The sequence below is a fragment of the Esox lucius genome, chromosome 3 (genome assembly GCF_011004845.1).
Source record: "Esox lucius isolate fEsoLuc1 chromosome 3, fEsoLuc1.pri, whole genome shotgun sequence".
Classification (NCBI taxonomy): Eukaryota; Metazoa; Chordata; class Actinopteri; order Esociformes; family Esocidae; genus Esox; species Esox lucius.
Genome location: NC_047571.1, coordinates 23,391,930 through 23,416,550, shown reverse-complemented (window position 1 = coordinate 23,416,550; position 24,621 = coordinate 23,391,930). Strand labels below are relative to the sequence as shown.

The following is a 24,621-nucleotide window of genomic DNA, read 5'->3' as shown; positions in this document are numbered from 1 at the left end:
TGTGAGTTTATATATTTTTAATACAAATCAATAGGCCATCAAGTCATTTATAGGTATACATTCTGTAACAAATCATTATTTAGAATCTGGTCACATTAGAAATGTCAGTGTGTGGACAGCAGAGGCACACAGTGTTGTTAATGCAGTATTGTCACAAACTGTTAAATTATTACTAACACTATTCACTACACCAACATAAAACACATTGCAATGACAGTGTCACCAAAATAGTGCTCTATTCCCACTACAAAGGCAATAGAGTGCCGTTTGGGACACAATATCATTGTGGGCACAAAGGTATGAGAGCAGGCAATTCACTCACTGCCCTGCTCTGGTAGAACACTGTGGCAACCCACCCAAGTTTCACCCTATTCCCCATATAATGCACACAGGGCACTTGGGGCTATAAAGGAAATAGGGAGCTATTTGGGATAAACAGAAGAAAAAGTATTCAGAAGTGGTGCACTCTTCAGGGAATAAGATGCCACTTTAACCGCAGATCAAACTGATTAGTTGAGTCTTAAAGATAATGTTTTCCGTTTCTTGACACCAACAGTTTCATAAGCAGTTTATAAACAGAGCATCCAAGAGTCCAAAGAGAATGCCATTCAATTTCCATTGGTAGCAGAACCACACAATAAGAATGAATATTATAAAATAGAATCTGTATTGAGCTTCACATTGGTCATCTGAAACATGAACAAATCCTAATCATTAATAAAACAATACAACTGCTAGATCTCATTATTAATAAGGTTACAGGACACTTCAGGCTGTTATATTTTCCCAACATACATTTTCCACCATGGTGTCTTTTGTTGGTCTCCAATATAGAGTTAGTCAGAAACAGCGGAAAGGATAGAGAGAAAAGGTAAATTAAGCGTAAATCTGAATAGTTCAGGAAGAGGGAGGGGACTGGACTCAGAAAAGGTAAGGAGAGAGAATGCAACATTATGGCAGGATTTCCAGAGCTGGGGTCCTTTCAGCCAATTACAGCTTGGCTTTTGCTGGTGCCAGTTGCAGACTCTGGAGCTTCATGGCCATTCCCATGTTCCCAGTGATCTTCAGCTTACCCTGAAAAAAAGCCTGCAGACAGAAGAACATATATATAATATACAGGGGGTATAGAAAAGAATCACCCCCCTTTAAAATAATCACATTTTGTTGCTTTGCAGTCTGAAATGAAGACAGTTTTTTGTTTAATTCAGCTGTATTTACTCAGTGCAACTTATAACATCCAAATGAAAGATATAACACCAACATGTCAGAATTTTTTTTTAAAACATAATAACTAAGTTGGAAAAAGGATCATCCTGTTGTGTCAGTATTTTGTTGAACCACCTTTTGCTTTAAAAAAAATTCTGACAAGTTGGTGTTATATCTTTCACTTGGATGTTATAAGTTGTAAATACAGCTAAATAAAATAAACATTTTTTTGTCCGTTTTCATTTCAGGCTGCAAAGCAACACCATTTGATTATTTTAAAGGGGGGTGATTATTTTCTATACACACTGTATACAGTGGATATCAAAAGTCTACACACCCCTGTTAAAATGCCAGGTTCTTGTGATGTAAAAGAATGAGACAAAGATAAATCATGTCAGAACTATTTCCACCTTTAATAATGTGACCTATACCGTGAACAATTCAATTGAAAAACAAACTGAAATCTTTGAGGGGGAAAAATAAAAAACTCCCAATAAACTGGTTGCATAAGTGTGCACACCCTTAAACTAATACTTTATTGAAGTACATTTTGATTTTATTACAGCTCTCAGTCTATTAGCATGGCACATCTTGACATGGCAATATTTGCCCACTCTACTTCGCAAAAGCGCTCCAAATCTGTCAGATTGCGAGGACATCTCCTGTGCACAGCCCTCTTCAGATCACCCCACAGATGTTCAATTGGATTCAGGTCTGGGCTCTGGCTGGGCCATTCCAAAACGTTAATCTTCTTCTGGTGAAGCCATGCTTTTGTGGATTTGGATGTGTGCTTTGGGTCGTTGTCATGCTGAAAGGTGAACTTCCTCTACATCTTTCTAATGGACGCATGAAGGTTTTGTTCTAGAATTGCCAGGTATTTGGAACTGTTCATAAATGTGTTTTGGCAAACTTCAGCCAATCTTGGATGTTTTTCTTTGTAAGAAAAGGCTTTCGTCTTGCCACCCTACCCCATAGCCCATTCATATGAAGAATACGGGAGATTGTTTTCACATGTAGCACACAGCCAGTACTTGCCAGAAATTCCTGCAGTTCCTTTAATGTTGCTGTAGGCCTCTTGGAAGCCTCCCTGACCAGTCTTCTTCTGGTCTTTTCATGAGTTTTGGAGGAAGTCGAGTTCTTGGTAATGTCTCTGTTGTGCCATAATTTCTCCACTTGAAGATTACTGTCTCCACTGTGTTCCATGATATACAGTATGTAATGCTTTGGAAATTCATTTGTACCCTTCTCCTGACTGATATCTTTCAACAATGAGATCCCTCTGATGCTTTGGAAGCTCTCTGCGGACCATGGCTTTTGCTCTGAGATGCAACTAAGAAAATCCTACTAGAACAGCTGAACTTTATTTGTGATTAATCAGAGTCACTTTAAATGATGGCAGGTGTGTAACGACTTCTATTTAACATGAGTTTGAATGTGATTGGTTAATTCTGAACACAGCCACATCCCCAGTTATAAAGAAGGTGTGCACACTTATACAACCAGGTTATTATATAAGATTTTTATTTCTAATTTTTCCCGCCTTGAAAATTTCAGTTTGTTTTTCAATTGAATTGTTCACATCATAGGTCACATTAAAAGTGGAAAAAGTTCTGACATGATGAATCTTTGTCTCATTCTTTTACATCACAAAAACCTGGCATTTTAACAGGGGCATGTAGACTTATATAAATATATTTTAAAGCAGACACAGATGTCCTCTATTACTGGTGCTTCAGAAAGCAACCAAACTAAATATTTCAATCCTTTCTGATGAGTGTGTCACCTTACAATGCAGCAATCATTTAAATATTTGAAGACTTGTTTAGTATATACACTATATATCCAAAGGTATGTGGACACCACAACTAATTATTGAGTTAGGGGGTTTCAGCCACACTCATTGCGCACGGGTGCATAAAATATAGCACAGCCATGAGATCTCCATAGACAAACACTGGCAGGACAATGGGTTGTCCTGAAGAGGTCAGTCACTGTCATTGGATGCCACTTTTCCCTCGTCGGTTTGTCCTATTAGATCTGCTCCGGTCAACTGGAAGCGCTATTATTGTGAAGTGGAAGTGTCTAGGAGCAACAACAGCCCAGCTACGAAGCGGTAAACCATGCACATTCACTGTATGGGGGCTGCGGAGTACTGAAGCATATACACACATACAGTGTATGCTGAATTCCACAATTCCTACACAGTCTGTTAGAAATGCTGTTCAAATCTTAAAATGTGTAGACTAATGGGGAGTACATTTCTTACACATAATTCATGTATTTTATACTTCAACTGTTACAATTTTTATTATTCTATAGTATTTCTATAACATGCTACAATCTCTTCCAACTTCCACTCAGAAATACAACCATATAGAATGCATGAAATGTCTACGTCTCTGCTATTCACATCAGACAAAATCTTTCCTGATCAAACGTGTGACCCCTTGTCTGTAAATAAAAAGGATAATAGGCCAGTCATTTCGGTTGTTATGGAAACTAGCAGACCAGATGTGGTAAGAGAATAAGTGAGAATTTGGACACAAATCAGATACTTTTACCAGCTTAGAGGTTATGAAATCGTCTTGTTCTCTGGCTTTTCAAATCTAAAACTAGACGTTAATGTTCCACGGATAATTGGCCTACTGTATTGCTGTACCAACTTCAGGCAACACTTACCAAAACATTTTGTGTTAATGTGTGACATTAGTTTACAATCACATTTTTGCCATTAAAAAGAACAAAAATAATTTTACTTCCCCCACTTTCTACCAAGTTGCAGGTCAACCACTGATATCACCTGGATTTAAACAAGCTGATCTATCGCTGCCCATCTGCCCTGCCATTGAAGCCTGCTATGGGACAGTGCCATTTTAGATATCATCTAGTTACAGTCATTTTGACTTCAACATTTTGAATGTTTTCGTATGATGGTAAGAAATTATGTAAAAAAAAAAAACATTTCAGTAAGGTTTCCCACTTGGATTTGTGGGTATATCTACGTATTTTTGAGATCAACGTAAAATTTTGATTGCTGGACCGTGTAAGCGGAGCCAGCCAAGAAGAGCCAACTAAATATTTATATTTAGTTAGGCTTAGCTTTGGCTTTGTTAGGAACTTAAAGCCAAAGCTATTCCATGGTTCAGAAACCTTTGTAATTTGCTTTGATTGTGACGAGATTCGAACGTGGGATAACGGGGTGACGACTGACCGACCCTTGTTAAATAGCGTAGTGGTTAGAGACCTGCAACCAATTGGTCCAGCGTTCGAATCTCGTCACAATCAAAGCAAATTACAAAAGTTTCTGTACCATGGAATAGCTTTGGCTTTGTTAAGTTCATATTCAGTCTCACTAGCAATTGCTAAAATCTTATGACTGTTCCAAGTAGTAAGTTAATAGACACTAGTAACCATATTACTGGCAAATAAGCTGTTTAAACAGCCAGTGGCAAAAGCCATACATTTATAGAAGCTATTTGTGGTGGAGGTAAACTTAATAAGAAACGTAAGTCAGTTTAACACAATGCTTAATGGTGTCTAGCAAAATATTCAACCTTTGCGTGATGTTAATGGTTGACAAAAGGATCTAATATCAAGATTCTATACCGACATTGAGCAGACATTTGTTCCCCTGACATGCCTTGAAAATAGAGAATGTTAAAAGGGTGGGGGCAAGCTTGACTCAATGATTCTGTAGTCAGGCGCCTACTATGTATAGTGATGTTTAACCCAAATGTACTGTTCAAAGGATCAAAAGACTAGTAACACTGGGTCAGCTTTTGCAGTGCCAGATAGAGGGGTCATGGTTTGGAAGCGATTGACAGACCATCTGGCAGTGTTCACAACAGAGCTGATGGCAATCCAGCATGTATTTCAGTGGGTGGAGGAATTCAGACTAGTTAGAGTGGTCATGTGCTGGGACTATTAGCAGTTTGGAAAGCTTACAGTCCCTTTCCTCTTATAGTAGATCAGACAAAAGGAATGCAGACACACGTACAGAACATCAGAGACATGTTTGGAGCTCAATTGAGCTCTAATATTTAAAGGGACAATGTATAGAATCCTGCATGTAGACAATAACACGTCTTCCCTCACCAAAGCAGACCGTTATAGTATTAGCTAGTCCAGGGTGCTTAAGGTTGAGAAGGATATTACTACTAAGTGTCTAAAGCGAGTAAAATGAAATTAAAATGAAGTCAATGCACATTGATAGATGGAATGGCAAGAAAGTTTAAATAGGGAATATGTCAGGCACTCTGATTCATTTAGTAATATTCTTGGTTATTTTTATGCTAGTTGTAGACTCAACAACTTGGCCCTTTAAGAAAAAGAATTCAAGCTGCAGTAGCTGGTCCAGAGTTGATTGTGAACACAGACCGTTAGCATTTTTATTTTTATGTTTGCCGAAATTAGAGGCTCAGACAACTGTACCAAGGGTCCACAGGTCTTTAATGAGAGGTCGAAGAAGAATGACCTGTACAGCGACCAGACAGTCCACAGGTTTTTAATGAGAGGTTGAAGAAGAATGACTTGTACTGTACAAGCGACCAGACAGTCCAAAGGTCTTTAATGAGAGGTCGAAGTTGAATGACCTGTACAAGCGACCAGGCAGTCCAAAGGTCTTTAATGAGAGGTTGAAGTTGAAAGACCTGTACTGCACAAGCGACCAGGTAGTCCACAGGCAAATAATAGCACGGTACAAGAGTGGTGTGGAGGTCCAAATGCCCAAATCATCATCATAGATGGAGTAGTGCAGCAGACAACGCTGGGTTCCACTCTTCTCAGGTAAAAACAACATGGAGGAGCTCCAGTGGATATGCTATCACCGACAGCGGACAATTAAGACATGGAAAAACATGACAAGGTCTGATAAACCCTGGTTCAGTTTTCTTGAGCGGCCTGCAAAGTCCTGACACCTCAACCCAATTAGGCATCTTTGGGAGGATATGGAACGGGCTACTTCAGCATACATGCGCAATGCGCAGCAACTGCACGTTGTATCAGCATCCCGGTAAAACATTTCTGACGCACTGAAACTCCTTTGCATCCTGTTTTGAGTACAACCCGGTCCTAGACTGAAACTCATTAATGTTTTGTTCTGGAGTACAATCCGGTCCTAGATTGGTGTACTTAAAAAAAATGTATCTAATAAATTGGTAATTTCTGCCTATACAGATGTTGCACATTGCATACATAAATGGCCATGGGCAAAGTGCTCAGGCCTGAGTGAATGGGTCTCCATTAACCCAAAATAAAGCTATTTACCCAGTCAGCTCTATTGTGCTGCTTGCTTTACTTCTAAATATCGCCAAAATATCATTTGTCTCGTACAGTGATAATTTTGTCTCGTACAGTTATAGTCAACTTCTATGACATCATTCAGTTATTTTTTTTCAGGTTTATTTAGCCAGTTATAGTCCCAAAAGCCACAGAAATAAAGGTTATTGACCAAGAGTTTACTCACCAACCGAATTAATTTTACATTGGAACTATTCTGATTCGGATTCTTCAGTCAATGACATGAATGATATGAACTTTCACCAGTATCAGGCCATTTTAGACAAAAGCCAGGCAGTGAGTACGTGAAACGTAGCCTCAAGTGAAATTATATTATGATGAAAAGCATCAGCGAAGAAATGCATTATTTTAAATAGCATCAACAGTTATGCCAGGGCCAACCGTTATGCCAGGGCCAACCGTTATGCCAGGGCCAAACGTTATGCCAGGGCCAAACGTTATGCCAGGGCCAAACGTTATGCCAGACTTCAAAAGTTGAAAAGGAAGCCTTTTCTTTAAAAAGAACTGAGATGTAGTTGGAGATCAAAGAAGGCATAATGTGCATTTTTTTAAGCTATGTTGAATGGACACAAGGAAGTCAAGAAAGCTTCAGATCCACGCTTAATGAGGGACAAAAGCTGCCAATGTTGGCCCTAAAGCATGTGAGCAACTGGCAGGGAGGAGAGGACTGTGGTTGCAGCCCAAATGGTACCCGAGTCCCTAGATACTTCACTACATCTGATCAGAGCCTTATAGGTGAAGTAAATAAGAAAGCCCTGAAGTAAAGGGAGGGAGGGGGGGAGGGGGATGGAGAGAAAGGGAGGGAGAGAAAGAAACCGGTCACCTTTCTTGCAGCCAGGGAAAGAGGCTCTGACTGTGTAACCTGCAGTATCAAGGTGTTTCAGCGCTTCAGATGAAACTCAGGACTGCAGAAAAGGTGACAGGATTAGTGGGCCAGACATAAATCTGCCCCGGAAACAACCATTAAAGCTCATATTATAGTTTGTAGATTTCTTTTTTTCTCCAGTCCCTTAAATTCTGTCTAAAACAGAATGTCTGATCTCAAGAGGAATTAAAAAATTAAGAGAGGCCCTTGGGCCTGGACTCCTTATACTGATTGAACCTTTTCAATCTATGTATTTGAGTGGAAATTATTTTTTAAAAGGTCACCAAAACCGAGCTTCCCAGACCTCTTATTGGTCGCCCTGCACCCACCGCAACCACAGTAGCTCTGCCTCTTGTTCTGGTCAAAATGACTGCACTATATAGGGAATAAGGTGTTATTAAGGACACACAAATCATTTTGGTTCAGAAGACACTCACTGTCTGTGGATTCATCCTGCCGGTCATCAGGTTTAGTAAGTCTTCATCTCCAATGGCGATAGTGCAGTCTGCCTTCTTATCTGAAAGGAGGGCAATAAAAATAAACAATAAATCTACCTTTAATAATACTAATAACAATAAATTAATGAACACTAATCTTTTGCGCACTATATAGACATATATGGTGTCATCTCTTCCACATCCTCTAATCCAAACATTGATGAAAACCCTGTCAACAGAATACTCTGATTTCCAGGTGAAAGACACACACATGGCCACACCCGCACATAGACATAGAGCGCACACACACACACATACCTGCGTCGTTGCTCACAGAACCTCGTCCATTTTTCACATCCACGACCCACACAGCGTCTTTCCCCTCTGGGCCATCCTTCACCTTGAAGGCAAAAACTCCTCCGATCGTCTTTACAATCCCCTCTCCTTCCTATGGATGACATCAGAAAGACGTTATGGCTTTCATTTCAGTTGTTAAGGGATAACTTGCCTAAAGTGAAACATGTAATAAACATCTAGTAGCTAACTAACAAGTGTAAGCAGGACTTGGTTCGGGGCTCAGAGACATTAACATTAGTCTCTGGACAGCATTTTAAACAGACGCTCAGAAAGATTAAGTGGAAAGGAGCGATATTAATGAAAGAGGCTGCATCCACACTACATATTTGAATAAACTACAATACATGACAAATCAATAAGAATAAATCCAGACAAGGTTTGAAAGTCTACACATGATTCACAGGTTAGTGGTGCATTTGAGCTTTTCCAGGTGTCTGAACCTCTTTCAGTTTCTTCTCTATCTCCTGGAAGACAGAGTAGGCTTTGAAGCCCTGCAGGCTGTTGTCAGCACTGGTGGGCACCGCAGCAATCTGGGGCCTAAAGCACACAGGAACAGAACACAGCGTCAGTAGGAGAACCTTCATTAGAGTTGGAGAGAGAGGTTTGAATGGAGTACATTGAGAGTCTCTCTGCCTGTTTGCAACGTCATCCTTGACATCAAAGCACAGCCATAGGCAAGCAGAAGAGTGTGTGCGCACGCGTGCGTGTGTGTGTGTGTGTGTGCGCACTTAACTGCATATTTGTGTACGTGTCCGTGTGTGTGTGTGTGTCCGTGTGTGTGCGCGTGCGTGCGTGTAAATGCGTAGGCCTGAATGTTGAAATGAGTATGCCATATGGCAGCCGGAACCACTTGAACTGGATGAAATGTACCAACTGAGCAGGTCAAAGTACAGGCTGTCCTGCCGCCCAAATGACGCCCTATTCCATACGTAGTGCACTATTCTGACAAGGCCCTATGGGACATAAGAAGAACGGGGCAACTAGACATGCAGCTTTTTGTCTTTGTACCCATAATGCTGATGTCACATCTATAGGGCTAAATAGATGACCATTTTAAGATAGTGGGACAGGACATGAAAGCACAGCCACACATGTTTTGCTGCAGTTACTCTATTTGTCTTTTGTACGGAATGTTTCAAGGTAAGTATGTACGTACAGCACTACCTCCATGGATGGGATTGCTTATCTATTATTTGACAGCCAAGTGGTTTTTCCCCTACCCATTAAAGGGTCCTGTGTGTGTGTGTGTGTGTGTGTGTGTGTGTGTGTCTGTATGTCTCTTTTTGTCAGAATGTTTTCCTCGCTCTGTTACTAAAGATTTTTACAAAACATTGAGTGCAGCATAAAGAGTGTCACGCAGTTCACAGTCTGTGGTCACATTTTACCTCACAATATTGTCAACAGAGAAGAAACACGATTTTTCAAATAGATTGGCCACAATTCCTTTTAAAGTCAGTACGATTAGTTCCATTAAAATGCCACAATAAAAAGGAACATTTTACCCAGCACACAAGATTATATGTCATGCCGCCCCCGGACAAAGGAGAAAACAAACCCGGTGAGCAGTTAGTCTGTTAGTTACTACCTAGCTAACTTGTTACTTAAACAGCTGATACATTTGTTATTGTTCGTAGATACAGTGGGAAGAACAAGTATTTGATACATTGCTGATTTTGAAGGTCTTCCCACTTACAAAGCATGTAGAAGTCTGTAATTTTTAATCATAGGTACTCTTCAACTGTGAGTGACGGAATCTAAAACAATAATCCAGAAAATCACATTGTTTTACAGGAAACGTTTGATCTCTGTAATTGCAAACAAAGGTTTCTGTACCAAATATTAAGTTCTGCTTTTCTGATGTATCAAATACTTTTGTCATGCAATAAAATGCAAATTAAGTATTTAGAAATCATACAATGTGATTTTCTGGATTTTTGTTGAAGTGTACCTATGATAAAAATTACAGACCTCTACATGCTTTATAAGTAGGAAAACCTGCAACATTGGCAGTGTATCAAATACTTGTTCTCCCCACTGTATTTAGTGGGTAGATTAACTGACCTGGAAGCCTGAGGGAACCCCATCCTGTAAAGAGCGACGACCACAGCTCCACCTAAACCAATGTTGTGCTGCAGGGCAACCTTTGCCCCCGGGACTTGTCTCCTCTCAGCCTGGCCTCTCAGCTGCCAGCACAGTTCCGCACACTGAGCCAGACCTGGACAAGCAAACGCAGAGGGGGGATGTTAACGCACAGAGCCAGACCTGAATAATCAAACACACTGGAAGTTAATGCAGTGAACTAGACCTTAGGAACCAACCAGACCAGAGGGTCATCCACAGAGCCAGACCTGAATAATCAAACACACTGGAAGTTAATGCACTGAACTAGACCAGAGGAACCAACCAGACCAGTGGGTCATCCACAGAGCCAGACCTGAATAATCAAACACACTGGAAGTTAATGCAGTGAACTAGACCTTAGGAACCAACCAGACCAGAGGGTCATCCACAGAGCCAGACCTGAATAATCAAACACACTGGAAGTTAATGCACTGAACTAGACCTGAGGAACCAACAAGACCATAGGTAAATCCAGGGCCAGACCTAAGCAATCAACTACAAACAAAAGGATGAATTCAACCACACCAAGGAAGTTAATAAATCAAGCCAACCTGAGGAATCAACATCACAGGGAGAAAGTACTGTAGGATCTCTGTCAGGTCAAAAAACAGGGTCAGAGAACTTTACAGATACCATAAAGGTGGGAATTGATAAGGGTAAAGGAGAAAAGAGAAGTACCCCTCAGGTACATTTTACCAGTAATCAATCAATCAAATGTATTTATAAAGCCCTTTTTATAACAGCAGTTGTCACAAAGTGCTTTTACAGAGACACCTGGCCTTAAACCCCAAGGAGCAAACAACAATAGTGTTGAATATCAGGGTCTAGGAAAAATATTAAGAGTCCAATTGGAATAATTAATACATTTCTCTGGGCTAAATCCAGAGTCAATTTAAATTTAAGGTAAGTATGACCAGAAGTATGACCAGATGGACAAGGACAGGGACAGCAACGGGCCCCCCAAACCAGGTATTCTGCAGGTGTTGGCCAGGACCTCATGTCCTCCTACAGTTTAAAACTGGAAGAGACTGGGAAAATTCAGAAAGTGCATTCCTCATATCAACAACGATTTATAGTGGAGAAGGAGAACTTAATGGGGAAGGAGAACTGACCCAATCCCCCAGCAGAGTAGTATAGCAGCTTAAGACCTTGGAACTGAGTAAGCCTGCCATCTCATGACTCTTCTCAAGTCTCCATGTCGACAGGCCAAGTAGGGCACCGAACATGTTGCAGCATTTTATTATAACACAGACAAAAGACATGAACCCTGGTAGATGACCTAGGATGGTACATTTTTCATTTATTTCTAGACATTCTCAGGCAACAGAAGCAAATGCCAAGACATTCTTTAGCCATCATTCAGTGCAATCACTGACAGCGAGTGCAAGGTTAGCTCTATGCAATCTACAGATTTAAAGATCTATAAAAGTAACACATCAAGCCAACGGAGGAGATTAGAAAACCTTACTGTACAATCTACTTCAACAACGCATCCACCCAAGAACAGAATACCAGGATTATGTCAGCCACTGGATCAATAGAACAGGAGCACATTTTCAATGCAGAAATGAATGCATTCAATGCAAATGCTGAATCCCTGCACCCACTCTGCCAAGAACACCCTACCTAGATATTGGAAGAAAGTGTTTACAGCGTATTGTATCAATGCGTGTTTACAGCGTATCGGATCAATGTGTGTTTACAGCGTATTGTATCAATGTGTGTTTACAGCGTATTGTATCAATGTGTGTTTACAGCGTATTGTATCAATGTGTGTTTACAGCGTATTGTATCAATGTGTGTTTACAGCGTATCGGATCAATGTGTGCTTACAGCGTATCGGATCAATGTGTGCATACAGCGTATTGGATCAATGTGTGCATACAGCGTATTGTATCAATGTGTGCATACAGCGTATTGTATCAATGTGTGCATACAGCGTATTGGATCAATGTGTGTTTACAGCGTATTGTATCAATGTGTGTTTACAGCGTATTGGATCAATGTGTGCATACAGCGTATTGGATCAATGTGTGTTTACAGCGTATTGTATCAATGTGTGTTTACAGCGTATTGGATCAATGTGTGCATACAGCGTATTGTATCAATGTGTGTTTACAGCGTATCAGATCAATGTGTGCATACAGCGTATTGGATCAATGTGTGCATACAGCGTATTGGATCAATGTGTGCATACAGCGTATTGGATCAATGTGTGTTTACAGCGTATTGGATCAATGTGTGTATAGGATCAATGTGTGTATACAGAGTATTGGATCAATGTGTGTATAGGATCAATGTGTGTTTACAGCTTATTGGATCAATGTGTGTATACAGCGTATTGGGTCAATGTGTGTATAGGATCAATGTGTGTATACAGAGTATTGGATCAATGTGTGTATACAGAGTATTGGATCAATGTGTGTATTGCAACAGGAAAATGTATATTCGATCAGAATTATAAGAATTATTTGAAATAATATTCAACCCTGATTCCAAAAAAGTTGGGGTGCTGTGTAAAATGGAAATAAAAACAGAATGCAAAACGTGCAAATCATTTAAAGCCTACATTCATTAGAAAATAGGACAAAGACAACAAATCAAATGTTGAAACTGAAAAATGTTATTGTACCTTGAAAAATATGCCCACTTTGAATCTGATGCCAGCAACATGTTTAAAAAAAGCTGGGACAGGGGCAGCAAAAGACTAGAAAAGTTGTGTAATACAAAAAAAGAATCTGGGAGAACATCTCCAAACTAATTAGGTTAATTGGCAACAGGTCAGTAACATGACAGGGCATAAAAAGAGCATCCCAGACAGGATGAGTCTTTCAGAAGTAAAGATGGGGAGGGGTTCACCACTCTGTGAAAAACTGCACGGGCAAATAGTGCAACAATTTAAGACATAAAAGATTGAGAGAATCCAGAGAAATCTCTGTATGCAAGGGACAAGGCTGAAAGCCAATAACGGATGGTTGAGATCTTCGGGCCTTCAGGCGGCTCTGTATTAAAACTGACATGATTCCGTAGTGGAAATCCCTGCATGGGTTCAGGAACACTTCTGAAAACCCCTGAACTGTGAACACAGTACGAAGTTACATGACAAATTAAAATTTTATTGAAAATTATTAAACTGAAATTATTTAATAATAATTAAATAACCCTCCAGGCTTATTTAATTAGCCCTCCAGGCTAAAAAGGAAAGGGATCATGGGTGAGTTGCACATCTGTGAAGGCACCATTAATGCTGAACAATATATACGTTTTGGAGCAACAAATACTGCCCTCCAGATGTCTTTTTCAGGGAACGCCTTGCTTATTGCCGCAAGTGAATGCCAAACCACATTCTGCACGTATTAAAACAGCATGGCTCCGTAGTAAAAGATTCTGGGTGCTAAACTGGCCTGCCTGCAGTCCAGACCTGTCACCCATTGAAAACATTTGGTGCATTATGAAACGAAAAATTTGACAAAGGAGACCCTGAACTGTTGAGCAGCTGAAATTCTTTATAAAGCATAAATGGGAAAACATTTCACTTTCACAGCTTTTTTGAAAAACAGGGTTGTATTTCAGATTCCAGGTTTTTGACTTACATGAGGACCAAGCGCAAGCACCTACAAAAACAAATGCACAAACTCACATGCATGTACGCCCACAGACACACACACACACACTCATACCCAGGCCAGCCTGTGAGAACTAATGCGGTATTGCTAAGTCTGACCAGATGGGCGAAAGGCATCTGCACCCAGTGCGCCGGAGGCAGGATGGCATTTCACAAATTAAAACTAGCCCAGGGACTGGCACAGCACGCCACTGGTCCTATGGAAACTTTCCATTTGGATTTTCTCATTCCTACGTTGAAAAACAATCAAATAGGATCTCCAATACAGGAATCTATAATCGTTGCTGAATTAATCGGGTCGGGTTCAAATGTCACTGCCTCTAGATTCCAATGCACTTCATTTCCATCGGCTCTTTCCTGCCACGTCAAAGAGAGCGACAAGTTAACCCACTACCCTAATCTTGCCGATTGGGACTCGCATGTTAGCACCCCAGCTAAGCATTTTATCCCATTGCTGTAATGAGCTTTTGCCAATTTATCCCAATAAGATAAAATGCTTAAGGGTAAGACATCTCAAATTGCATCCCACCCAGACAGGCCTTAGAGGCCACTCCAATTCGTAGGCTGGTTGAGAAAGCAGAGCTAAAGGGATTTTTCACACCAAGTCTGTTCAAACAAATTATTCTCAGTAATAACAAAAAACACCAACTGCAATACAACGTCTTGTGCAATTACGTCAATCATTTATTTTGAACAGGTTTAACTGCCACGGCCACTGGCTTCGTTGAGTGAATGGATGAATTCATTTCTCTGCATGTTTATTTTTCAATGCACCAGGGCAGCAACGTAGCCACTGTGGTCACATTACATACTGTAAGCAAGGCCAATTGTCCCAATCGCCTTCATTATGTGGTTCACTGCCAAGGCGGCCTTAGCAGCCTATATAGTTACCATTCAGCAAGCAAGAGGATCGATTAACACTCCGCTCGACAAACTGTACTTCTGCAGCTGAAAACGCTGTATTTAAACCGGAGATGAGAGTGCAGTGGTGGTTCAGGAGGACATGTATAATTACAAGTGAACAGTGAAGATGACAAGAATATAACAGCTAGAACTATTTAAAGGGTATGCACAGCAAAATGTTTTTCTTTACTTCCTGCCCTAATTTAAATGTTTACAGCCTATTACCTGTCGAACCCAACGATTCAGCAAGTAACTCATCTGATAGTTGGGCTTCATTTGAGCCTGATCCAGATTCAGCACCGGATTTGTTTTTTCCAGCGTCAGTTGTGCATTGCTTGTCTTTCACATTACTGTGTACAATGAAAATATCTGCTGATCAGAGTTCATAAAGCTACCTGTTTGTGCTGCTGATTTGCTTAATTTGTGACAATTTTCTTCCTCCACTGAGTCAAATTGCCAGAAGCAGGTGAAAAATACTTACTGACAAGTAGAATTGAAAGAAACAACACTTAGCAGCTCAATACTTCAGGATCCTTATTCAGTGAGCATACACTTTAAAGACGCCATTTAAAGTGCTTGAGATATTCCTAATTGAAACCTCCTTGCCGGTCCGTCTATCAGTTTACATTGATTTTTAGTCTCATCATACTCATTGTACACAGGACCACACCCCCCCCACCAACATACACCTGGTTGAAGTCCCATTGCCAGCATTGATCTTCACTCATCATTAAGACTCTAGCAAAACTCTGCATGGGGCCTAGGACTAGCTCTAGCTACTAAATATTTTAGGATTTTAGGCATAACTTAGCAAAATAAGCGGTTCTACAGTTTTAGACACAGCAGAATAGGGACAAGTTGAGCGAAAGATTCCGTAGATCATTGCCTACCTGGCAGGATTCTACACAGTGCCCCTTAACTGCCCCACCCTGGTCACCCATTTTTCCACAAATGGCCACTGGCGGAGAAAAGACAGGCAGTCCAGGTCAATCAAGACCAAATAATCCTGCCAGATCTACTCTATGTTTACCACCCATTGTTTGGGAATTTCTAACACCTTTGCATAGATGTTAAGTACGCTGTCCCTGTAGGTTGCTACCACTGCATTGCAGAACCACTACCCCATGTTTTTTGTCCAGAATTTGGGCAGTGAATAATGAGCAACAATAAAAGGTCCTTTTAAATTTACCACAGTGAGTGTCAAGCGGTTGAAGTGGAGACGGCCAACAATTTTGTGAAGTGATGGCCACGTAAGGTACAAATGAATGAATCTGAGAAGACCTGCCTTGCCCCATTGGCTTCCATAACTTCCAGGGGCAGGGAGAGAGAGAGATGGTCAGATAGACAGGGAGCGATACGGCCAGTGAAGCACAGACATGGGAAAAGAAAGATATGGGAAGATGGGTAGCATGATGAGAATAGGTAGAGATGAATAAAACTTACTAGTGAACTGTGGGGGGGGGGGAAGGACACTACATAAATGACATAAGAAATGGGCGCATAGGGGGACGTGTGTAGTGAGTTCGAGAGAGGTGGGAGAGTGAAGCACAAAGCAATGAAAAGGATGGAAAGGAGGGAGCAGCCACCACGATGAGATCTGACAGGCTGCTGGGTTATAGAGGACGGGGATGATAACAGCTTAACAGCACACCGTTTAAAGTGAGAGATTCCGGCAATTAAGACATTTTACAACATTGAATGATGACAGGGAGCGATACGGCCAGTGAAGCACAGACATGGGAAAAGAAAGATATGGGAAGATGGGTAGCATGATGAGAATAGGTAGAGATGAATAAAACTTACTAGTGAACTGTGGGGGGGGGGGAAGGACACTACATAAATGACATAAGAAATGGGCGCATAGGGGGACGTGTGTAGTGAGTTCGAGAGAGGTGGGAGAGTGAAGCACAAAGCAATGAAAAGGATGGAAAGGAGGGAGCAGCCACCACGATGAGATCTGACAGGCTGCTGGGTTATAGAGGACGGGGATGATAACAGCTTAACAGCACACCGTTTAAAGTGAGAGATTCCGGCAATTAAGACATTTTACAACATTGAATGATGGATGTTGATACAATTTTTTAGTCTCGACTTTCAGTGTGAAGGAAGTTGGAGGTAGTTAAGCAGTACAAAGCATGCATGCGTTAGCACAATGACCGCAAGCCAACAGAATACACCATCTCCAAGGAAAACTACTTCCTTCAAACTGCATGCAGACACATAAAAATGATAAGCAATAGTTGGTTTGACTCTGGGAAACAGCGTCATGTCCTGAATATGCCCATTTCATACCATCTGGCACTATGGCACCAACCCAGATTTCCTACATTACATTTGCTTAACACCAGGATCTTTTCCACCAGCCTTGTACAGAATTTGCAGGACTTAACAGAAGGTGGCTATCAAGAAGGGGAGAACTGAACTCCCATTGTTCACTAAACCACATATTGGTTTCCTGGTCATTGTTTGTCTGTCGCTTCAGCAGCCAGCCTGTCTGTCTGTCTGTCACTTCAGCAGCCAGCCTGTCTGTCTGTCACTTCAGCAACCAGCCTGTCTGTCTGTCTGTCGCTTCAGCAGCCAGCCTGTATGTCTGTCTGTCGCTTCAGCAGCCAGCCTGTATGTCTGTCTGTCGCTTCAGCAGCCAGCCTGTATGTCTGTCTGTCGCTTCAGCAGCCAGCCTGTCTGTCTGTCGCTTCAGCAGCCAGCTTGTCTGTCTGTCTGTCAGTTCAGCAGCCAGCCTGTCTGTCTGTCTGTCACTTCAGCAGCCAGCCTGTCTGTCTGTCTGTCACTTCAGCAACCAGCCTGTCTGTCTGTCACTTCAGCAGCCAGCCCGTCTGTTTGTCTGTCTGTCACTTCAGCAGCCAGCCCGTTTGTCTGTCTGTCTGTCTGTCACTTCAGCAGCCAGCCCGTTTGTCTGTCTGTCTGTCTGTCACTTCAGCAGCCAGCCCGTTTGTCTGTCTGTCTGTCTGTCACTTCAGCAGCCAGCCCGTTTGTCTGTCTGTCTGTCACTTCAGCAGCCAGCCTGTCTGTCTGTCTGTCTGTCACTTCAGCAGCCAGCCTGTCTGTCTGTCTGTCTGTCACTTCAGCAGCCAGCCTGTCTGTCTGTCACTTCAGCAGCCAGCCTGTCTGTCTGTCTGTCTGTCTGTCACTTCAGCAGCCAGCCCGTTTGTCTGTCTGTCTGTCACTTCAGCAGCCAGCCCGTTTGTCTGTCTGTCTGTCACTTCAGCAGCCAGCCTATCTGTCTGTCTGTCACTTCAGCAGCCAGCCTGTCTGTCTGTCTGTCTGTCTGTCACTTCAGCAGCCAGCCTGTCTGTCTGTCACTTCAGCAGCCAGCCTGTCTGTCTGTCTGTCTGTCACTTCAGCAGCCAGCCCGTCTGTCTGTCTGTCTGTCACTTCAGCAGCCAGCCCGTCTGTCTGTCTGTCTGTCACTTCAGCAGCCAGCCCGTCTGTCTGTCTGTCTGTCACTTCAGCAGCCAGCCTGTCTGTCTGTCTGTCTGTCACTTCAGCAGCCAGCCTGTCTGTCTGTCTGTCTGTCACTTCAGCAGCCAGCCTGTCTGTCTGTCTGTCACTTCAGCAGCCAGCCTATCTGTCTGTCTGTCACTTCAGCAGCCAGCCCGTCTGTCTGTCTGTCACTTCAGCAGCCAGCCTGTCTGTCTGTCTGTCTGTCACTTCAGCAGCCAGCCCGTTTTTCTGTCTGTCTCTTCAGCAGCCAGCCTGTTTGTCTGTCGGTCTGTTAGTCACTTCAGCAGCCTGTCTGTCTGTCTCTTCACCAGTTTTTAATGCCAAAGCAGGGATAGTGACTACCTGTATGTGGGACTTCCTGACATTTCTAGGGGATTAGTTCCCTCTGGTGGCCATGACTGAAAGTGAAACACCAACCACTCCAACCGCATAATAGTCTTGAAAGACAATTATGATATATCTGTATTATTAGAATAAGATTTCTTATTAGAATAACGTTCATATTTAAGACTGTTTGGTTGCACAGAAAATTAGTTGTTTTAGGAAAGTGGTGGGCACAGGGGAGAAAGGCCAAATGGTTAAAAGGTCAAGGGTTACAAAGTAGATGGTTTGGTCAAAGACAGTGGATTAATGAGTTTAGTCAGGCTGTACCACTGAAAACATAATCATGGTTCATTATTGGCTCTGGCCTACTTATTGTCCCGTGCTCACTCACCCAACCGTGACCAGAAGAAATGAGCCAGTTGAAGAAATTAGCCAGTGGAAGAAATTAGCCAGTGAAGAAATTAGCCAGTGAAGAAATTAGCCAGTGAGATGTCTCTTTTTGGGATAGCCTCTCCGTTGGCATGGGCAATGAGTAAACCAGGCTGGCCCGCCCCGGTCAGGAAAAACAAGGGGATAGGGCGTACTTTACAGTAGGTTGAAATTCAGTGGGACCTCCATTAGCTAAAGCAGAAGCTATTCATCCTGGGTTCTCAAGGACTCTATAGTTTCTGCATGTGTTTACCTGTGTCTCCCAGGGGGTTCAAAACCTAAAGGTCAGGGGTCACAAGGTCCTGGATGAGCAGCAGGTGGTTGTGTTATTTACCTGTAGCTCCAAGAGGGTGTCCCTTAGAGATAAGTCCTCCACTGGGGTTGACCACCCACTGGCCCCCATACGTGTTGTCCCCTCGGTCAATCAGCTCCCCTGCCTTACCTACAGACACACAATCACACAGCCTCTGGTGGAAATAACACTTGAATCATCAATGTAATTTGTCTGAATATGAGCTCTTCAGTCACCTAGGAAATAATACTTCATATTGGTACACGTGATCTTTAAGTCTGGACTGGATAGTATGTAATTTGGACACACAGAACAACACAGTGATATAATACAACAGATGCATTAAAGCACTTGGACAAAGTGCGGTACAAATGTGAAACAACAGACAATGAGTAGGAGATATACAATTAGTGTGTTAATCTTATGACAGGAGTAGTAGGAAACTGGTTTTATGATAGGAGACCAAAGAGACAAAACAGGCCACCAATTCTGTCTAAAACATTCAATAATTCAACCACAGCAAAAACATTTAACGGAACGTGTTCCACTGCATTATTCAGAGACAGTAGAACATTTAAATTGGGGCCAATGTTGTTCTTACTGCAGGTTTAAAGTAACAAGACATAGATAAGCTATGTTATATGGTTAGAGTAATCAGGTGGACACAGACAGAAAGGTGACAGGGCTTCCTAGGATCAACCAGTCAGACTCACCTTCTGGGCACAACCCCAGGGCCTCGTATGTGATCAGTTCGTTGGCGGAGAAACAGTCGTGCAGTTCGATCACATCTACATCAGTGGGCTTCAGACCCGATGTCTCAAAACACCTTTTGGCTGCCAGGGATGTCATGTCATAACCAACCTAACCAATAACAGCCCGTTAGAGTATACATTAGACTGATTTGACATATAGGTGAAAGTATAAGTGGCAAACTCTCATGAGGGTTTACTGAACAAATCGTTGAATAGAAAGAAATCCTCAGAAGACGTACATATGATTTTTCACTTTTCTTTCCTTTCTCCCTCTCACCATTTTTATGCAGCTGTTGTCCTGGAAGGTGGAAGCCACGTCTGTGACCATCTCCTGGGCCAAGATCTCCACAGCCTGACCCTCCAGGCCACGGCTCCTCACAAAGTCCTCACTGGCTAGAACTGCTGCCCCTGCACCATCTGAGGTAGGACTGGTGGCAGGGACAACGACACAAAAACCAGGGAAATGAGAATGCTAAACAGAGAGTGCACAGTGGCAGAATAGCTGACCACTGTAAGAGACCTGAAATAAAGTAGAATTTTGACTATGTACTGGCTCAGTGGGCATGGTCTTGATATCAGGAGCCCATTCTAGGCAGGGAAAGGGAAGACAGACTATGTTAACGCTGCTCACAAAATGAGGTGGAAACACCACAGCATATTTTCCTCAGATCGTACAAAACCATGAAGAATTTGAAGTGAAATCAAACATTGATGAAGTCCAATAAAGCCCTTACAATTGTAGACAGTACTTTTATTTACTTTTGCTTTAACTTTCATGATTTATTACAGCGTTTTTTTTATTACTATCATTATATTATTTCCCAAGATAATCAACCAGGCTTGAGGCACAAAAGCTGAAAGTATCAACTATCAAGTACCCTTTTGACCAAAAGTATCAGCTGAAGTCAATATATCAATATCAGGGTAAGGGAGCATAGATGGCTTGGCAGGGTTTAGGTTAACCACAACAAAGGGAAGACCTGCCTCGGAGAGATGGTAGAGATCCTTACCAGCACTGGAGTAGAGTCAGGAACTCAAAGACTTTCCTGGACTGCTTGACCTGGTCTAGGGTGTACTCATCCTGGAACTGAGAGTACCTGTAACCATCGACAAAATACAGAAACAAACAGTGCTCTTGCAGTGAAAACCGGCCATTTCAAATGAGTAACCTTCGGCACAGCATGTGGCATAGGAACGTCTGAAGCAGACTTACGGGTTGTTGGTGGAATGCTTGTGGTTCTTCCATGCTATTTTGGCAAAGTGTTCTGGTGTTGTACCTTGAAAAGAACATAGAATTGAAAGCAGGTGAATAAAATGCAGCAAATTAACTCAGTTTCTTTTACAGTTCCAAACTCATTCAAGATGTGCATCATCCAAATGTGCAACAACTCATAGCACCATCCCACTCTTACTGAAGCACCGCTCCTACCCACTGTTTACCGAATTTCTCCATGTGTTCTCTACCGGCGTTGCCAAACATCTGCGGTGCTGCTGGTGCTGCGGCCATGCCATATTTGTTTAACATCACCTCCATGTGCTTGTCCATAGGGTTAGTCCTGTCCATGTACTACAACACAAAACAACATGTTCAGTGTTGGGGCTAACAAAACCGGTGACAATATATCCTAGAAAACATTGCTTTTCAGACATTCTCAATAAACTGGGTCCACCTGGACCCAAAAGCGTAAGTGCCTGGTCTTACCTTTGATGACAAGGAGCCTCTCTCCATCTTCTCAAAGCCAAGGGCTAGCACACAATCTGCCAGACCTAGAGTAGGCAAAGGACTCCGTTTAAATTCCGATCCAATGACATTTATAACCCATAAAACGAAACATGTAGACTTATTCATTCCCCCTTAAGGAACTAAAACTAAAAGCAATTCAATAGAAATACGTGGACGCTTAATTTCCTGTAATTATATTGTATATGGGGATGGAATCGAGTTTGCATTGGCAAAAAGATGGCCCCTTTCTCCCAACGACTCACCTCCCTGGACCAGCTGCCTGGCCATGAACAGGGCAGTGGACCCTGTGGAGCAGTTGTTGTTGACGTTAACTATGGGGATCCCTGAAAGGCCCAGGCCGTGGTAGATGGCCCTCTGACCGCAGGTGGAGTCACCTGAGACATTACGATAGAGAATCAGGTGAAGGGTTAGGGCGTTAAATATCTTAGAAGTCTGCTGAACATAACAGCTTTTCACTAGGCGTGGGACAACAGAACTCTAAGTCAATAAGTCCTAATTATTTTAACTGAGAACGAGGGGTCTCTATCGGCTTCACTAAGCAAGACCCTCAGTTAGCCAATGATCATCAATAATTGTCTCTTACCATACACATAGCCCACACATGCTTGCTCTACTGCAGAGTAGGGGACGCCAGCATCAGCCAAGGCTCGCTCACCTGATTCATAAGAATTGACTGAATTAATTTGACCATTTAAAATGCATGAATAATTTCATACCTGGCAACAGACACACATACCACTTTAGAGGATATAAACAAAGTCCTATTGTGCTCCTTTATCAAGACACCAGTTAGGTCAACCAAGAGCTAAAAATGTGGCATGATATAATAAAGTTCATAATATGCTCAACAGTGTTTTATAATGAGATATTATCCATATGAATGTAGCAATACTTGTACAATACTAAAATGACAACCACCTGCAATCTTTGCCATATCAGGATAGTCAAAGTCTTCTTTTCCTGGCTTCTCAAACTATAATGACAAAACACAGAAATTGTATTTTACAATTCTTTATTTTACCAAGAACGGAATAACAAGGAAAAACAAAATAAGCGTTTTTTTAATGTTGCTTACAAGACATTGATCTATATAATGGTCAAGAAGATAGTGTCATGCTGGCAACAATATGGCTTCCGGTTTTAGAACTCTGCCTTCAAAATAGAAGTCTGTGGTAAAACGAGATTTTAATAATATTAAATGTATCGATTTTGACACTTTGCTTAGTGTATATTGTTAAAATGGATTGTAGGAAATGTTCAGGAGAGTGGATAAAATAATTATATGCAAAGGAATCAAGGGGCACTGTGTATTTGCAATTGTTGCTGGCATTTTACTCCACCCATCCCATTGGCCACAATGCAACTCAATGGATATGAAATACATATTGCCCTATACAAAAAAAAAAAAAGATTCTATACGCCGCAGTGAATATATTGTAGGAAATGTTCAGGAGACTCTATAAATTGATTATATGCAAAGAAATCAAGGGGCACTGTGTTTTTGCAATTGTTGCTGGCACTGCGCTCATACCATTGGCCACAATGTAACTCAATGAACATTTCCTACATTGCTTTCTCTGTGGAATATTCAATAGTTTATGAGCTATGAGGCAATATGTATTCCATATTCAGTCATTGGCATTGTCTGAATTTTGCCCTTGGAACGTGTTTTAATACCCACTTTTTATTGAAATTACTCTTAAATATGATCATATATAAATTGTTGTCAATGTTTTGAGTGGTATATTTTCTTAAACAATTTATAAACAACATTTTTGTCAATTTTGAAATAATATGTTGGCCTCTTTTATTTAGAATATTTCCTGATTTTCTTGACCCGGAAGTGTTTCTTTAATGTTGCTCACAACACGCTGATCAAGAAGATAGTGTCCTTGAGCAAGGCACTTTGCCCCAAGAATCCCCAGTGGCACTGTTTTGTGTGCGTGTTCTGTGCTCCGAGAACAGACAATGCATCTTCTGACTATAGCGTGTTTATCCTACGGTGTCATGACTGTACAATGTGTGTACTTGAGTCATGACCCTTGGCACAAAAACAACAATGGTTCAATATGACCATGGAGCATTGGACTTTCAGATAAGGACATGGTTCGTAGATACTGTATCACTTGCAGTTATTACGCTTACATTTTAGGTAGCTATAAATAAATAATGTGTATCTATGTTATGTTTATGTGCCGATAAAAATGTTAACACTGTTAGCTAACGCTAGAGCTACGAATGTATTCAATGTTGTTATTTAAGGTTATCTAGCATAGCTAGCGACATTTCAACATGCAAGTAACTAGCTAATACGTAACAGCAGATGACAATACTTAATGTCGGGTAAAATGAAGATATATTGTAGCTAACTATCGTACTGGGAGAATAAAACAGGCTAGCTAAGATACTAATGTCCTGACGCAGAAATCTGTTGATAGCCAGCTTGACAGAACGTCACTGACGGCGTGGTGTAGTGCAGCCAAAACTATTAGAAAGCTGGCAAGGTGATATTGTATCTTTGCTCGCTTTCAGCGAGAATAATGTAATTACAACCTTATATAGCTTATTATACCGAATAGTTTACCTTTGTCATTCCCACTCCAATGACGAAAACTCGGTTCTTTTGAGGAGCCATTCTGGTTGTTGTGCCGAGGCCGTTTCCCAAAGCACAGAATTACAATACGGATGACCAGTTCTGGAACAGTAAAGTCCAACTTCGAAGGAGTTTTAGTGAAGCACGTGAACGCAGCATTCCACTTCGTAGCCTGTAGTATCGCTACCTTTACCCATAGTATTACACAATACT

The 24,621-nt window shown here is 41.7% G+C and overlaps 1 protein-coding gene across 1 annotated transcript; it reads right to left on the bottom strand.

The window, feature by feature from the left end:
- Positions 1 to 24,574, bottom strand: scp2a (sterol carrier protein 2a). The gene is made up of 16 exons (XM_010891525.4): positions 24,400 to 24,574; positions 22,734 to 22,788; positions 22,399 to 22,470; positions 22,058 to 22,189; positions 21,774 to 21,838; positions 21,512 to 21,638; positions 21,285 to 21,348; positions 21,082 to 21,168; positions 20,349 to 20,499; positions 20,033 to 20,180; positions 19,362 to 19,469; positions 10,225 to 10,378; positions 8,604 to 8,700; positions 8,125 to 8,254; positions 7,807 to 7,886; positions 1 to 1,086 (listed from the first exon to the last, which is right to left on the bottom strand). Exons 1-16 carry the CDS (start codon positions 24,448 to 24,450, stop codon positions 991 to 993), a joined length of 1,617 nt encoding a protein of 538 aa, XP_010889827.1. The 5' UTR covers positions 24,451 to 24,574; the 3' UTR covers positions 1 to 990.
- Between the last annotated feature and the right edge of the window lie 47 nt (positions 24,575 to 24,621).

What these genes read in the sequence shown, in the direction of transcription:
- scp2a (XM_010891525.4), bottom strand. Translation starts at nt 24,450, where the DNA reads ATGGCTCCTCAAAAGAACCGAGTTTTCGTCATTGGAGTGGGAATGACA. An exon ending in ATGTGTGGGCTATGTGTATG is followed by an intron (nt 22,190 to 22,398) that starts GTAAGAGACAAT and finishes GTAATGTCTCAG; the next exon opens with GTGACTCCACCTGCGGTCAG. An exon ending in TTCTGTGAGCAACGACGCAG is followed by an intron (nt 7,887 to 8,124) that starts GTATGTGTGTGT and finishes CCCTCCTTTCAG; the next exon opens with ATAAGAAGGCAGACTGCACT.